This window comes from Cebus imitator, unplaced genomic scaffold (assembly GCF_001604975.1).
Source record: "Cebus imitator isolate Cc_AM_T3 unplaced genomic scaffold, Cebus_imitator-1.0 Scaffold39, whole genome shotgun sequence".
Lineage (NCBI taxonomy): Eukaryota > Metazoa > Chordata > Mammalia > Primates > Cebidae > Cebus > Cebus imitator.
In genome coordinates this window covers 2311974-2329700 of record NW_016107354.1, presented here as the reverse complement: position 1 = coordinate 2329700, position 17727 = coordinate 2311974, and the positions used below count along the sequence as shown (strand labels likewise).

At 36.7% G+C, this 17727-nt stretch overlaps 1 protein-coding gene across 3 annotated transcripts in view; it reads right to left on the bottom strand.

Annotated features, from left to right (window-relative positions):
* MICALCL (MICAL C-terminal like) overlaps positions 1 to 17727 on the bottom strand; it is an 83007-nt gene that overhangs the window by 31847 nt on the left and 33433 nt on the right. For all 3 annotated transcript variants that reach the window (XM_017525749.2, XM_017525750.2, XM_017525752.2), the window contains exon 6: positions 3997 to 4112. In XM_017525749.2, coding sequence (XP_017381238.1) covers positions 3997 to 4112 — 116 coding nt within the window. The remainder of the gene's footprint in view (positions 1 to 3996; positions 4113 to 17727) is intronic.

The following is a 17727-nucleotide window of genomic DNA, read 5'->3' as shown; positions in this document are numbered from 1 at the left end:
GCTGTGCTATCTAAAATCCGGAAGCCACTAGCCCTATGGGGCTAGTGGACAATTGAAAGGAAGTGAGTGTGAATTATAAAGTGAATTTTAAATATTATTCAATTTTAATGAATTTAAGTGTAAATTTAAGTAGCTGCATGTTGCTAGTAGGTTCTGGATTGGGAAGCTGCTATGTGTGTATGGGGAGGGAACGTATGTATAGGTCTGTAGCTGGGAATTGCTTTATAGAGTACAGGCTGGGTTCAGCTGAGAGAAAGAATGGTACAAGAATTATACTTTACAGGGGTGCTATGATATAGCTCAGGGTTAAGGGGCCTGGGAGAGAAAGACAGGCAGGCAAGCAGACAGGCATACACACACATGCTCTCTCTCTCCTACATGTAAACCGGTTAACAACTTTAAATAGTGCTTAAGTTGAGTCTACAGTGGCTAATTAAACCTGGAAATGGAGAAATGTATCATTCCAATGAATGTGTTTTTTGGCTTGAGGGAAGCCTGAGATTGCTTCTCTTTCCAACCTCACTTTGTTTACACAATTATAGCATTACTGTCACTGGGTTGTGTATGTAACTGTGCTTGTTAAAAAAAATTCAAAACTAATGCATAGAAAGTAGAAGTCTAGATCTTGATAGTGTCACTTCCAGGTTTTAAATACAAGAGAAAAGAGAAATGATGGTGTGGCCAATTGCACATACTGGAAAGTTCAGGAGATACTTCTGATGGGAGAAATAGCAGAGACTAATGGTTGAGCGCTGGGTCCACAAGACAGGCAAAGCTTGCCTCCAATCCCAGCTGAGCTGTGTGAGCTTCAGAATGTCACACAATGTTCTGAACTTCAGTGCCTTCTTTAGACTAATGAGGAGAATTTAGTGCCTAGTATTAGATGAAATAATAAGGCTAAGCCCTTTGTAGAATACTTGAAAGAGACATGGGATGAACTCTCAGTAAATATTAATAGCATGATTTTTATTATTAACACACCTATTATATTTTAAATTAGCATGATTATCACTTTTCACTAAAATCTATTCATGATTTTTCTGTGGAGTATATATTATATATACACACACAGACATCCTGTATCTACAAAATAAATGTTCAAATTGGACCATTTTTATTCTGTTTGCCTTCTCTGAGCACACACAACTTCATGTAAACTAGGATGAGGATTAGAGCATTCTAGGCATGTCTTTTTAATGCTGGAAGAAACAAAAATATGAAATTTAAAAATTGTTATAGCTAGCTTGGTGCCTACCGGCTATTTTTCTGGAATTCTACTTAGGACCTCAAATCCTAAAGATCTTCTTCATCCTTGGAAGAAAATTTTGACTCGCAGAACTCAACTTATTCCACATAGTATCATCTCTGCTTCCAGGAGGTGACTACCAGATTGACTGTCAATCACTCTGAATGGAGATTCCAGACCTTTTGCATGGGGGATTCCTCACTGGGCAGCTAGGATCTTTCTGGAAAGGCTCTAGGGAAGAGGTGGTGGGGATCAACGGTAACTGTTATCCAGAGATTGTCTAACTTAGTCTATATGGAGTCAGTTCATTTATTAACAAGTGTCCCTTGAGCTTCCATTATAGTAACCTATGTAATAAATCCTCACATTTACTAATGCTGCATGTCAGATACTATACTAATTAATTCACATGTGTCATCCCATTTATTCCTCAAATTCCACTTACTTTACAGATAAGGAAATTAAAACTCAGAGAGGAAATTAACTTGTACAAGATGATGCAATTACTAACAGGCAAAGCTAGGAGTTAGGCACAGGTAGCCTGAATCTAGTATCCACATTTCATCTATTCCATACTACCTTTCCTTGTGCCAAATACCATTTAAACACAACAAGGCCCTACTCTAACGTGAGACTACAGAAAAGAAATGCCAATGTTCCTCCCTAAATGAAGACCACTGAATGCAATTCCAAGGTGAAAGGTGGGGCGAATTGCCTCAAGAGCATCATGTGGTCTCAGCACTTTCCAGCCACAAAGCTATCAGACTCTGCTTTATCAAGAGTCAGCAAAACAGAACCTAGAAAAAGAAAGTCATTTATTGCCTTTTATTAAAAGTTGCTGACACATAAAAGAAGGACGCATTATTAATAAAGACACAGCCTTATGTATACAAGGCACAGCTCTTATATCCTCACTGATGATGCAGAGAAGGAAGGAAGCTAAGGGCTATGGAAGAAAAGATGCAGAAATCTGGCAGAATCAAAGACAAGATGCTGTATCTCTTCCGGCCTTAGTCTCTTAGATCTAGGTGGTGGTGTGGGAGGAGAGGCAGTGGGGAACAAGGGTGAAGCAAAGGGAAGAGGCCAAGAGGACACATCTTGTCTCTGGTTTCCTGTGCAAAGGTTCATTTGAGCTGTCATGGGCTCTGTGCCACCTGGGTGGGGACACACCTGCATGGGACAGAAGAGACAAAGAAACCAGAGGACGAAAACCTCCTCTTGTTCCTTCAGTGTGAGCCCTTGAGAGGTTGGAAAGAAGAAATATTGTTGCCAGCTTCCCTTCCTTTAAGAGTGGGACAGGTCTGAAGCCAGGTGAGGCGGGCATGCTTTACCGCCTGGCAAGCTGATGTGATAGTGAGCTCTGCTGTGGACCAGCAGGAGGACAAGGAGCTATTTGTGATACTGGTCCTAGAAACCACCGTCTTGCGATTTCAATGTTTGGGCCATTCTATTCTTTTATTCTCCATGTCAAGATGGCTGATGCTGGAATCTCTGCCTAATTTGAATACAGAATTAACTCAGGGTCACTCAAGGGGATGAGAGGGGCAGTAAGAAAACCACAGAAATCAATACAACACACACACAGAATTCATTTGTGTTGAATACTGAACTAATCAGAGACATCATTGCTAGAAATGAGAAATTCATACATCTCTCTCCCTCAATCTCTACTCCCTCCCTCTCTCTCTCTTCCCTTCCCCTGTGTGCCCCCCCATCTCTCTGTCTCTCTCTCTCTCACACACACACATACATACACACACACACTCTCACACACATCCCAGACCCCTCCTTTCTTACTCCAAGCTGGGCCATGGGGAGTTGGAACCCCTGAGTGACTTGAGATGATGCCAAAGCTCCTAATGCCAGATATGGAAAAGTTGAGTTGTGTAAATAAATTTGGTTCTCCTCCTCCCTCCCCAGAGCCTCACTACTCCAAAAAATAAACACTACCAGAGCAGCAAACTGCTTCTCTTTCTGCATTTTAGGTCCAACCATTCAGTAACACCCCGCCCCCCTACCACCCGCGCCAAGTACTCTACTGTCTTAGTGAAAATGCTCCAGCTTCGGTGGATAAAGAAAACAATGGTGGGCTTTGGTTATGGGACGTCTGTCACTGTGAATGTGACATACGGACGCATTTATAGACATATACAATGTTTGTGTTTTTTAATCTATGGATATGAGAGTAGTTTAAAAAGCTCTCCAGAAACATTAATGTCCATTGAGAAAAGAAGTCTACCATCTCCCCAGCTGGCACAGAGCTTGTCACTTTCACAGCAGGGATCCTTGGAGTATCTATGTCTAGATGCAACTGCATGGTTCATTTCATATTTCTGATTAGAATAAACATAACATTTTCCATGCAATCTGCCTCTAGTGCTTCTTAAATGAAGCTGTGCTTCCCCCAGGGAAATATGCATCTGTTTGTTGTAATTTTTTCAATGGTTTGCTTGTTGGACCATATATTAAACCCACTTTAAGAGCTGCCGTCACCAAATGGTTTCCAGCAAATATGTCTCTCTTTTTTTTTTCTCCCCAATGTGGGTCTGAGAAAGGCAAACTTGTACAAGTTGTTTTTTAAAGATACAATTCTTGGGGTGTTCCAAGTAAAGAGAGGATCATGTCGGATGCAATGATACATGATCCTGCTAACGAAGCCACTGTAGCCGGAGCCCACACTGGGTCTGAAATATGGATAGTAAGCAGCCCCCACCAGCCAAGGCCCTCTTTGGGGGACCAAGTGTTGTTACCTTTAACCGCAAGGAAAGCTGGGGATCAAATTCTTCATCTGCAGAGGAAGAGGTGGTAGAAGAGGCACAAGAGGAAGCCTCTGTTACCTGTGCTCTGAAGGGAAAGTTCTTGGAGTCTGAAATGGGAACAGAAAAACTCAATGAACTGCTGGCTTCGCTTCCTGCTTTACGAACCAAAGCTGCTCCTTCCTCCTCCCCGCTTCCTCTCATTTCCTTCCTCCCGGCCCTCCCCTCACTGCACCTGCTGCGAGCACAAGCACGAGGCAACACTACCTGAGGACAACTGAAAATTTGGCCCTCCACGTTAATTACATTTCTGGGTTCCTGCCAAGAGCTTTGCAGCTCTCTTTTCACATTAAAAAAAAAAAAAAAAAAAAAAAAAAAAAAAAAAAAAAAAAAAAAAAAGCCAAGGTATTACGCAGAAGTCAATTAATTCCTTAAACACCATTTATATGGTGCCTTGCTCAGAATGCATTCAGAGATAAAAATCTATTATTAAAATGCATGTCTAAAGTTAGCTGAGTTACCTAAATGCTTGTGTAAGGTTTGTTCTGCAGAGTAATTGAATGCAAAAAAGTTGGAGCCAGCGCTTAAACAAATCGCCCTTCTGTGGCTCACAGCATCTGGCACCCATTTTTACTACATGACATCTGCTCAGCGTAAAAGAGCTGGCGTCAGAATGTCTGGTCATAGAAAAAAAAAATCCCAAATGTAATCAGAAGCAAAAGGACTCTAAGCCTAAGGTTTTATCACATAGTCTCATGCAACATAAATATTTCATTAATTATGGCTAAACAAATGCCATTTTTATTTTCCTAACTTGCAGATATTATCACATCATCAAAGTGGTGATTCAAATGCCAGGAAAGGCCCTTTAAGATAGGGATGGCTCAACAATACAGGGCCCAAGGGAGAGCCGAAGTCGAGGAGATGGGCCAACCTCTGAACAAGAGGTAGATGGTTAGAGGCAGCAAAATGCCCATGTTAACTAGAATCTCTCTGTGATCTGGCCAGGGACCCTGTCTGATAAGGTCTTCCAGGTGCCACAGGAGGCTTTTATTCTTCTCAGCAAGAACATCTGCCCCTACATATCAACATGATGCAGAATTAATCAGTAATAGCTGGATTAACCCACTCTGATCACTGACTATCAGGACCAGCTAGGACTCCATGATATCGAATTTAGTAATCTTGACTCTGCTGTGGCTGCTTATGTCTGAATAGAAATATGTGTTGGGTCGGGGGAAAGGAGGAGAAGCAACTCCACGTCAACCTTCTTTCCAGCCTGCCTTTTCCTCTCTAAAATTTTCAACTATTCACCCTAGTGAGAGAGGCCAAGTTTGACAAAATAAGGGTAGTTTAGCCTCCAGGAGCACATTTACATATGTTGTTATTCAAAGCAAAATAATGCAAAACATCTATATAATAGTACAGCCTCTCTGGGAAGGGAGTTGGCTGTTTTCCAGTTTAATTTGCCAGATGGAAAGCTCAGGTAAAGACAGAATCAGAGAGCAGTATAATAATGGGAGGAGGCATTGTTACCTATGAGCTGAGATTATTTCCCAATTCTAGCCACTAAATGACCACTGAGTAATTTAGTCACAGAGTTTTCACTTCTTAGCGTATGACCTTGAGGAAATAATTTTACCTCCTTGAGTTTCTCAGGATCATGATTTCTAACTTGCAGAACTGTTGTGGAAGGGTAAAGATAATGAGTACAAAGTGCATAGCACAATGCCTGGTATATTAGCAGTGCCTAAGCAAATGTTCTCATTGTTGGCAGCAGCAAGAGCAGCAGGAACCACTTTATCATCAACAGTGATCTAAATTAACAATACTGCAACATTAGAAAACTGCCTAGTTAGCCTTTGTTTATGGAAAAAATATAAACCTAAAGTTGAAACTTCTAACTTTCAAAAAATAAGTATTTCCATTGAAACTTCTTTTGAAATTGAGGAGAAAATCCTTCCAAGGATAAGGTATTTCTTACACTTCTGTCAAGAAAGAAGTTATATAGTTGCCACTGACTCTTTTTTTCCTTACCCTCTCCATCACAGAACCAGCCATTCTAGTACATATTTGTTTTCTTTTCTTTGAGACAGAGTCTTGCTCTGTCACCCAGCCTGGTGTGCAGTGGCATGATCTGGGCTTACTGTAACCTCCTTGTCCCGAGTTCAAGTGATCCTCATGCCTCAGCCTCCTGAGTAGTTGGAATTACAGGCACCTGCCACCATGCCCAGCTAATTTTTGTATTTTTAGTAGAGATGGGTTTCGCCATGTTGGCCAGGCTGCTTTTGAACTCCTGACCTCAGGTAATCTGCCTGCTTCAGCCTCCAAAAGTACTGGGAGTACAGGCATGATCCACCATACCTGGTCTCCTGCTCTAGCAAACTTTTCATTTGTAAAATCTTAAAGACTTTGCAACATTGTTCCACTTTGGCTATGTTAGAATGACTGATTCTGGAATTCATCTCCTAACCCAAAGCACTGAAAATTAGGACAAAATACATGAAGCATCTATTTTCAGGCATGGGACAACAGGCAGTGCAGAACTGTGATAAAGGCAAGAACAGAAGCAAAAGAGGAAAGTTCTACAATCACTGTAGCTTTCTGTTTAGAGGGACTTTCCAGATCACAGTGCACGTAAGAAGAAACTAAAAAAGCATAAGAGATTCATTGAGTTGAAAAGACAGATGAGAGTTTGGACAGGCTGAGACAGCTGGAATATGTCAGGCATAGTATTGGAGAAGAGGGAGCTATGCAAAGAAGAAATTTAGACATAAACATAGAAATCCCCTCAAGTCTATTTCTTACAGTAAACTATAGATGCATAGAAAGAAACTCTGTGAGGCTGGGCAAATAGCTGCTGGGAAGCTGTAGGCTAAACAATCATCTTGAAAGCTTCTAAAGGACTGGGATATTTTCAAGTTCTACCTAGCCAGGGTAGAACAAAAATTTAAGGCACTGATAGAGGAGACCAAAGAAAAATCACAGGGAATGAATTAGCCCTAGAGTAAAGGTTATTACAGAGTTACCTGAACAAAGCTTAAAAGCAAGACTTGAAAGGAAAACAAGTTATTTGCAAGTTACCCTACTGCCTGCCAAATATTCTTTATTGCCTGCCAAACATTCTTTGCTGCCTATTTAATTCTTTAATTAAAGAAACAAAATATAGACATGCTACAATATAACATTAAAAGTTTGGCAGTTGGTAAACAGTTACTAGATATGTAAAAAAGCAGGACAAGTCTGATAATCAAGAGAGAAATTAGTCAATAAAAGCAGACCTAGAAATGACAGATATGATGGAATTAGCATATGAGAGTTTTGAAATAGCTATTATAAGTGTGCTCAAAAACTCCACCAAAAAAAAAAAACTATTATAATAAAAGAAACCAGTAAAGTTGCAGTATACAAAATTAACATAGGAAAATCAGTAGCATTTCTATACACAACAACAAACTATCTGAAAAATAATTTAAAAAACTATCATTTATAATAACTTCCAAAAAAAATCCCGCTTAGGAATAAATTTAACCAAGGAAGTGAAAGACCATACACAGAAAATTAGAAAACATTAATAGAAGACATTTAAGAAGACACAAATAAATCTCATGCTCATGTATTAAAACAGTTACTGTCAACATTTTCACTAAATATATACAGTTAAAGCATTGCAATTAAAAAGAAGATATTGTCAGACTGGATTTTTAAAAAGTGAGAACCGGCTATAAACCGGCTACAATAAATTTATGTTAAATATAAGGAGAAATTAAAAGTAAAAATTTAGAAAAACTAGAGTGTGAAAACTTGAATCAATAAGAAAGCTCATGAGGCTATATCAAAGTGATTTTTGGACAAGGAATGTTAACAAAGATAAAGAGAGACATTCCATAATAAAAGGTAAATCTAACAAGAAAATGAAACAATTTTAAATACATGCAGTTGATTACAGAGCTCCAAAATACATGAAGCAAAAACTGACCAAGCTGAAAAGAAAAATAGACAATTCAAAAATTATAGCTAAGGAGTATTAATTCTCTTCTGTTGGAAATTGATAGACTAAGTAGACAAAAGTAAGAGTGTGTGACTTGTACACATTATTAAAAAATTGACCTATTTCGTATCATAGAACACTTCACCAAACAGCAACAGTTTATTTGAAAGTGCACCAGAAATATTTCCTAAGTTAGACTATATCCTGAGCTTTAAAACAATCTTGATAAAGTTCCAAGAAGACTGAAATGATAAGAACCATGTTCTCTGACCACAAGAGAATTAAATTAAAAATTAATAACTAAAAGATACTCTGGACTATCCCCCAAATACCTAAAAATTAAATAACACACTTCTAAATAACCCATAGGTCAAAAAAAGAAATCACAAAGAAAATTAAAACAATTTATTTTTCAGACAGTCTCATTCTGTCACCCAGACTACAAAGAAAATTAAAAACAATTTGAATGAAACAAAAACACAACATATTAGAATTTGTAGGATTCAGCTAAAGCAGGGCCCAGAGGGAAATGTATGGCTTTACATTGTTTATATTAGAACAGAAGAAAGTTTTAAAATAAATGATTTAAGCATACTGTAAGAAGCTAACAAATATGAATTAAATTTAAAGAATTAAAAATGAGACTGACGATTGACAGAAGAGAAACAATGGAAGCCATGAACAATGGCATGGTATCATGAAATGATGAAGGACAATGCTAACTGCCAACTTGCAGTGTATATTCTAAAGAAATATTCTTTAAAAATAAAGGTAAAAGTGAAATGTTTTCAAACAAAGCCTGACAGAATTATCCTCAGCAGACTCACACTAAAAGGAATGACACAGGGAATTCTCCAGGCAGAAGAAAACCAATCCAAGATGAAAGTATAGTGATGCAGAAAAAGATGAAGAACCACTAAAACAGAAAATGTTCATGAATCCAAATGGAAATGGACGGCTTCTTTCTTTGTTGTTTTTGTTTTTTTTCTTTTACATTCTTCGATCCTACAACAAAAGAACTGTTTCAAACCATAATTATTATAATCTATGGGTTTAAAATATGTATTAAAGTAAAATATATGGCAGCAATTGCACAAAAGTTGAAAGATGGTAAATGGAGTTGAAAGTTTTCTAAAGTCTTAGGTTATCCTGAAGGAGATAAGAGAACTAATTTAACAGAGATTCATTTAGTTATCAATTAACATTATAGTTTCTTAGGTAACCACTAAAATAATAATGAACAAAGTATACCTAAACACTGACACTATATACTATGTCTTGCATAAATAATAAGTAAAAGAAAAGAAATTGAATTTAAAAATTCCAGATTAATTAAAAATAAATCAAGAGAAAAATGAACAAGTCAGATGAGACAACTGAAAGACAAACAGTAAACTGATAGATTTAAAGTCACATTTATCAGTAATTACATTAACTATAAGTAGGCTAAATATGCAAAATAAAAGACAAAGACCATCAAAATGGATTTTCAAAAACCCAAACTATAGGTTGCTTATAAAACAGACACTTTAAATATCATAATCATTAAGGTTAAGGTAAAAAGAAGGAAAAAGGGATATCATGTGAAAAACAAACCAAAAGAAAGATTGTATAGCTATCAAAAAAAATCAGACCAAGACATTAAAACCAGAAATATAACAAATATAAGGGACATTTAATGATTATCAAAGCGTCAATTCAAAAGTATACTATAACAATCATAAATTTGTATATACCTAACAGCATAGGCTCAGACTATATAAAGCAAAAACTTACTGAATTAAAAAGAGAAACAGTCAAACCCCTCAACCATTGTTAGATATTTTAAACAAAGCTCTCTTAGCAAGTGACAGAAAAACCAGACCAGAGAAAAAAACATCAGCAAGGATATAGAAGATATAACTAAACACTATTAATAAATTTGACCTAATTGATAAGCAAATATAGAACATCATATCCAATAACTAGAAAATATATATATTAATATCTATGCATATATATGCACATATATATTATTTGAAGTATATAAGAAACATTTATTAAATGATCATATGTCAAGCTATAAAGTAAGTACCAACAAATCTCAAAGGACTTCAGTCACATACCATATGTCTTTGGATGACAGTGGAATTAAGCTAGAAATCAATACAATCGTGTAGGAATTGTAGGGGTTCTCAGAAGCAGCTTTCTCTGACCTTCTCCTGCCCTCCTGGCCTCTCATTCTCCCCTGCCGCTATTCATAGAAACTAGACTCCCCTATCTCTTCCCTAACCCCCACCTCCCAGCAGGCCCCAGTTAGAATGGCTATTTAAAAAAAATCAAAAATGCTGGCAAGGATGTGGAGAAAGGGGAACATTGACTTATACACTGTTGATGAAAATGTAGAGTAGTAAAACCATTATGAAAAACAGTATGGCAGTTTCTCAAAAAACTAAAAACAGAACTGCCATATGATCCAGCAGGCCTACTGCTGAGTATATAACACAAAGAAAGGAAATCAGTATACTGAAGAGACATCTACATTCCCATGTTTTTTGCAGCAGAATAGCCAAGATACAGCATCAATCTCAGTGTCCATCAATGGATGAATGAATAAAGAAAATGTGGGCTGGGCGTGGTGGCTCACGCCTGTAATCCCAGCACTTTGGGAGGCTGAGACAGGCAGATCATGAGGTCAGGAGATCAAGACCATCCTGGCCAACATGGTAAAACTCCATTTCTACTAAAAATATAAAAATTAGCTGGGCATGGTGGTGTATGTTTGTAGTCCCAGCTACTCAGGAAGCTGAGGCAGGAGAATCACTTGAACCCAGGAGGCAGAGGCTTCAGTGAGCCTAGATCGTGCCACTGCACTCCAACATGGGCAACAGAGGAAGACTGTGCCCCTCCCCCCCAAAAAAGAAAGAAAATATGATATATATGCACAATGGAATATTATTCAGCCATAAAGAAATAAAATCTTTTCATTTGCATCAACATGGATGAAACTGGAGGTCATTATGTTAAGTGAAATAAACCAGGCCCAGAAAGACAAATATCACATGTTATCACTTATGCAGGAGCTAAAAATGAAAAAGTGGATCTCATGAATATAGAGAGTAGAATGGTGGTTACCAGGGAAGTGGAAGTGGGAAGGGAGGGCTAAAGAGAAGTTGGGTAATGGGTACAAAATAAAATTAGTAGAAAAAATAAGTTATAATATTTGATAGTACAATAGGAAAATTATAGTTAACAATGATTTATAGTAAATTTCAAAATACTAGAAGAATTTTAAGTTTCCTAAGACAAATAAGAGATAAATGTTTGAAGTAATAGATATTCCGATTACTCTGATTTGATCACAATGCACTGCATATGTGCATCAAAATATCACATATATCCCAAACACATGTAAAACTATGATTTATCAATTAAAAAATACAAAAGAGCTACATATAAATTATGTCATTTAGCACATATTGACTAAAGTAACAAAAGCATAGGATTATCCAACAGATGCAGAAAAAGCATTTGCTTACATTTATCATTACTCATGATTAAAACTCATAGCAAGCTAAGAATAGAAAAAAAATCGTATTGATTAAAAAAGGACTGACAAAAAAAATCTACAGTAAACATTATACTCAATGGAGAAATACAATCCCTCTCATATTGGGAAAAAGACAATGCTGTACACTATTACCACTACTATTCAGCACTGTATAGGAAGTCCTAGGCAGTGCAGTAAGGTGAGAGAATGGAACGAAAGGTATACAAACAGGAAAGGAAGATGTCAGGCTGTCTTTACTGGTAGAAGACATGACTATCTTGTTAAAATTCTATTTAAAAGCTATTACAATAATAAGTAAGTTTAGTAAGGTCAATATAAAGTTAATTTGCTTCTACACATTAATAATGAACAACTTAAAAGCAAAATTAAGAAAGCAATTTTATTTACAATGGCAACAAAAACATGAAATACTTAAAAGATATATTTAATATGTGTGAAAAATCCACACACTAAAAACTAAAAAAAACCATTCTAAATTAAAATGAAAGAAACCTAAATAAATTGAGAGATACACCATTTTCATGGATTGAAAGCCAAACAAGTGTCCATTTATTCCAAATTGATCTATAGATTATAAGCAAAATTCCAGTAGGCTTCTTTGGTAAAAATTGATAAGTTAATTCTAAAATTTATATGAAAACACAAAAGACCTAGAGCAGCCATATTAATTTTTAAGAAGAACAAAGTTGTAAGACTTCCCCTACCTGTTTTCAAGACTTAACTATAGCTGAGCATGGTGGCTCACAGCTATAATCCCACACTTTGGAAAGCCAAAGCAGGAGGATCACTTGAGCTTAGGAGTTGATGACTAGCCTGGACCACATAGTGAGACCTTGTCTATACTAAAAAAACCTTTTTTTAATTAGCCAGGCATGCTAGTGCATGCCTGCAGTTTCAGCTACTCAGGAGGCTAAGGCAAAAGGATCTCTTGAGCTCAGGAGGTGGAGGCTGTAGTGAGCTATGATTAAGCCACTGCACTCCAGTTTGGGCAACAGAGTGAGGCTCTGTTTCAAAGACAAGACAAGAAAAAGACTGACTCACTCTAAAACTGCAATAATCAAGAAAGTGTGCTTTTAGTATAAGGATGATCATTTAGATCAATGGAACAGATTAGAGAGTACAGAGATAGACCTACACATATATGGTCAATTGATTATATATAAACATGCCAAAGTAACTCAATGTGGAAAGAACAGTCTTTCAAACAAGTGGTACTGAAGCAACTAGATACCTATGGGCAAACAACAACAACAACAAAAACACATGACTTATATTTACTATAAAAAATTAACTAGAGTCTTGCATTCATTGCAATGTAAAAATATCATCTAGAATCAGCTTATAGGCTGAAGACTAAAACCTAGAAACCATAAAACTTTTGGGAGAAAACATATGAGAAATTTGTAGTGACTTCGAGTTTAGGAAAGATAACTATAACTCAAATTATAAAAGAAAAAATCAATAAATTTGACTTTACCGTATTAAAAAGTTCTGATCTTTGAAAGATAGTGTAATGAAAATGAAACAACAATCCACTAACTAGGAGAGAATGTTGCAAACATATATCTGATAAAGGATTTATATGCAGAACACTTAAAACTCAATACTAAGAAATAACACCATTTAAAAATGGGCGAAAGATTTGAAAGCACTTGACCAAAAAATATACAAATGAAAAACTCATACATCAAAAGAAGCTCAACATCATTAGTCACTAGGGAAATGCAAATTAAAATGGCAATGAGATACTACTATATGTATTAGAATGGCTAGAATGTAAGTCTGACAACATCAAGTATTAGCATGGATGTACAGTAACTGAAACTCTTGTGTATGGTTGTATGCCATGTCACTTTGGAAAACGATTTGACAATTTAAAAAATAAAATTCAACATGTGCTTACCAAATGACCAAATGACTAAGTTCCATAGCTAGGAACTTAGCTAAGGTAAATGAAAACATTTGTCTATACAGAGGACTGTATATCAACATTCATAGAAGCTTTATTCACATTAAAAAACTAAACCCCACCTCATGTCTATTATAACTGGTAAACAGATAAACAAATAGTGGTGCATCCATACAATGAAATCCTACTAGCAATAAAAAGGAATGGATTACTGATATGTGCAACAACATGTATAAATCTCAAAAGTATTATGCTAAGTGAAAGAAGCCAGAAACAAAAAACAATATACTGTATGATTCCATTTATATGATATTCTAGGAAAGGCAACACTATTGAGACAGAAAACAAATCAGTGTTTTCAAGGGGCTGGGAATATGGGATGGGGATTGATTATAAAGAGGCATGAGAAGACCGTTTAGAGTGGTGAAAATATCTCTAGTCTGATTTTGGAAGCAGTTCCATTACTATATACAATTGTAAAAACACATGGAACTGCACATTTTGAAAGGGTAAATTTTATTGCATGTAAATTATACCTCAATAAAAAAAATTAGAGTTTGGTAGAGTAGCTGAATTGTTTTCCTACCCAAATGACCATACAGTCAATCACAGAACTGACAGATAAATCACAGTATATTCCCACAATGAAATATAGTTTACCACGAGAATATAGCTGCAAGAAAGAATGAGGATAAATCTCATAAAAACAATGTTGAATGAAATAAACCAAAAAGAAAAGGTTCCATTTACCTAATGAATACTGTTAGAAATCAGTGGTTATTTTTGTGGTAGGTGGTGACCATGTGGGATTAGTGACTGAAAGAAACAGAGGACTTTTGGAGTTCTGGCAATGTTCTGTCTTCATCTGGCTCCTATTACATGTATATGTTCAATTGCGAAAAGTCATCAAGCTCTATACTTAGAAGTATTTTTCTTTTGTGTATAATAAGCAAGAAAAATGACTGTCTAGGAATAAACCTTCAAACATGCAAAATACCTTTATGAACAATACTATAAAATGTAAAGAATTTTTTAAAATCTGACTAAATAGAGAGCTACAGGGTGTTCTTAGATGGGAAGTCTCAATATTCTAAAGCTATTAAATGTCTTTAATCAATCAGAAATCATATCATTTAAATCTACCTTTTAAAAACCCCACATACCCTGGGAAAATATCTAATGAAAATTGTGCAAGGTCTCTACAAGTATAAAACATTAAGAAAAATTGAAGAAGACCTCAATAAATTCAGAGATGTATCATGTCCATGGATTTGATGACTCAGTACAGTGGTATCCCATATTCACACTTGCACTTTCCTCAGTTTCAGTTACCCACAATTGACTGTGGGCAAAAAGTGGGTGAGTACAGTACAGTAAGATGTTTTGTGCGAGACAGATCACAGGCACATAACTTTTATTACAGTATATTGTTATAATTATTCTATTACTTTCAATTTCTTACTGTGATAATTTATAAATTAAATTGTATCATAGGTATGTATGTACCAGAAAAAAATGTAGTATATACAGTGATATGGTTTGGCTCTGTGTCTCCATCCAAATCTCATCTTGAATTGTAATACCCAAATGTCAAAGGAAGGACCTGTATTCCCACGTTGAGAGAGGGAAGTGATTGGATTCTGGGGGTGGTCTCCCCTATGCTGTTCTCATGATAGTGATTTCTCATGAGATCTGATGGTTATATAAGGGGCTCTTTCCCCTTTGCTTCTCATACACATGCTTTCTCTTGCCTGCCACCATGCAAGATGCCCCTGCCTCCCCTTCTGCCATGATTGGAACTTTCCTGAGGCCTCTCTGGCCATGTGGAACTGTGAGTCAATTAAACCCTTTTCCTTTATAAGTTACCAGTCTTGGGTAGTATCTTGATAGCAGTGTGAGAATGAACTAATACAGTATTTTCCATGGATTCAGGTATCCACTGGGGGCCTTGGAACGTACCCCTTACAGATAAGGGGGATACTACTGTATTGCAAAGATGTTAATTCTCCCCAAATTTATCTATAAATTAAATGCAATCCCATTCAAATGCCCAGAAAATGTAGAAATTGATGAATTCATTCCATAAGTCACATGGCAATGCAAAAGGCCAAGAATACTAAGACAATCTTGAAGAAGAACAAAGTGAAGGCTTTACTCTAGGCTATGACGATTTATTATAAAACCACATAATGAAAACAGTGTGATTCAGGAACAAGGACAGACAAACCAGCCAGTGAAACAAAACAGAAGGTCCTAAAACAGACTGCTTAACTTATAACAAAACTGTCACTGCAATACAGTGGGAGGAGAAGAATGGCCCTTTTTTTTTTTTTTTTAAGATGGAGTTTCACTCTTATTGCCCAGGCTGGAGTGCAATGGTGCGATCTCGGCTCACTGCAACCTCGGCCTCCCAGGTTCAAGCAATTCTCCTGCCTCAGCCTCCCAAGTAGCTGGGATTACAGGCATGTGCTATCATGCCTGGCTAAGTTTTTTTTTTTGTATTATTAGTAGAGATTGGGTTTCTCCATATTGGTCAGGCTGGTCTCGAACACCCGACCTCAGGTGATCTGCCCACCTCGGCCTCCCAAAGTGCTGGGATTACAGGGGTCGGCCACTGTGCCTGGCCTTTTTGATAAATGCTGCTTAATTGATTGTATGAAAGTAAACCTTCACCTTACCTCACAGAATACCCAAAAATTTATCCTAGTTTCATCATAGATATGACTTTGAAAGGAAAAATAATAAAGCTCCTGTAACAGTGTTATCCAATAGAAATATAATACAAGCCATGCATATAATTTAGAATTTTCTAATAGCTGCATTTAAAATGTTTAAAAAATAAAATTAATTTTAATATATTTTATTTACCCCCAATTTCAAAAATCAAAAATCTTATCATTTTAACATGTTTTACTTATTTATTTGCTTGTTGGTTTATGACTGGTACTGCTTGCTTGCCCAGGCTGGAGTGCAGTGGTGCAACTGTGGCTCACTGCAGGCTTGACCTCCTGGTCTTAAGTGATCCTCACGCCTCCCAAGTAGGTGGGACTATGAGCATGGTCGACATGCCTGGCTTTTTTTTTTTTTTTTAGTTTTTATAGAGACAGGGTCTTCCTATGTTGCCCAAGCTGGTCTTGAACTTCTGGACTCAAGCAATCCTCTTCCTCAGCCTCTCATAGTACATATATCTGACAAAGGACTTACTTGTATCCAGAACCTATACAGATTACAAATAAAAGACAAAAAAGCTAAAAACACCATATAAGTATGGGCAAAAGACTTCAATAGAGACTTCTTACAGAAGACTATCTATATAAGCATATGAAATGTTATGTAACATCATTTGGCATGAGCCACCGCACTGAACCAAGAATTATTAATGAGATGTTTTGCATTATTTCATTCATACTGAGTCTTCAGAATCTGATACATAATTTGCACTTATAGTATATCTCTGTTCAGATGATACATTTTTAATGGTTAAAGTGAAATGTAACCCTATCAAATAAAGTCGTGTTTAATAGAAAATCATTTTACACTGCTTCAGTTTTTAAATTTAAATTCATTAAAATTTTAAAAATTTAAAATTCAGTTCCTCATTCATACTAGCTACATCTCACATATGAAATAGTGGCTACTGTATTTAGACAGCACAGTTCTAGAAGGTAAGATAGAACATCTACGTGACCTTAGAGTAGGGAAAGATTTCATAAACAGGATGCAAACATCAGCAGCAATAACAGAAAGTGATATTGTTTGGCTCCATGTCCCCACCCAAATCTCACCTTGAATTGTAATCCCCATAATCCCCATGTGTCAAGGGTGGGACCAGGTAGAGGTAACTGGATCATGGGGGCGGTTTCATAAAACCTGATGGTTTTATAAGCGTCTGGCATTTCTCCTGTCCTGCTGCCCTGTGAAGAAGTGCTTCCCACCATGACTGCAAATTTCCTGAGGCCCACCATGACTGCAAATTTCCTGAGGCCTCCCCAGCAATGTGGAACTGTGAGTTGTTTAAATCTCTTTCCTTTATAAATTGTCCAGTCTCAGGTATTTCTTCATAGCAGTGTGAGAACTAATACAGAAAGTATTCGTAAATTTGGCTTTATTAAAATAAACACTTCTGGCCAGGTGCAGTGGCATCTGCCTGTAATCCCTGCTACTTAGGAGGCTGAAGTAGTAGGACTGCTTGAGCCAAAAGTTTGAGGTTTCTGTGCATTATGATTTTGCCACTGCATTCCCAGGCTTTTATTAGAGACATTGTCCCTTTATAAA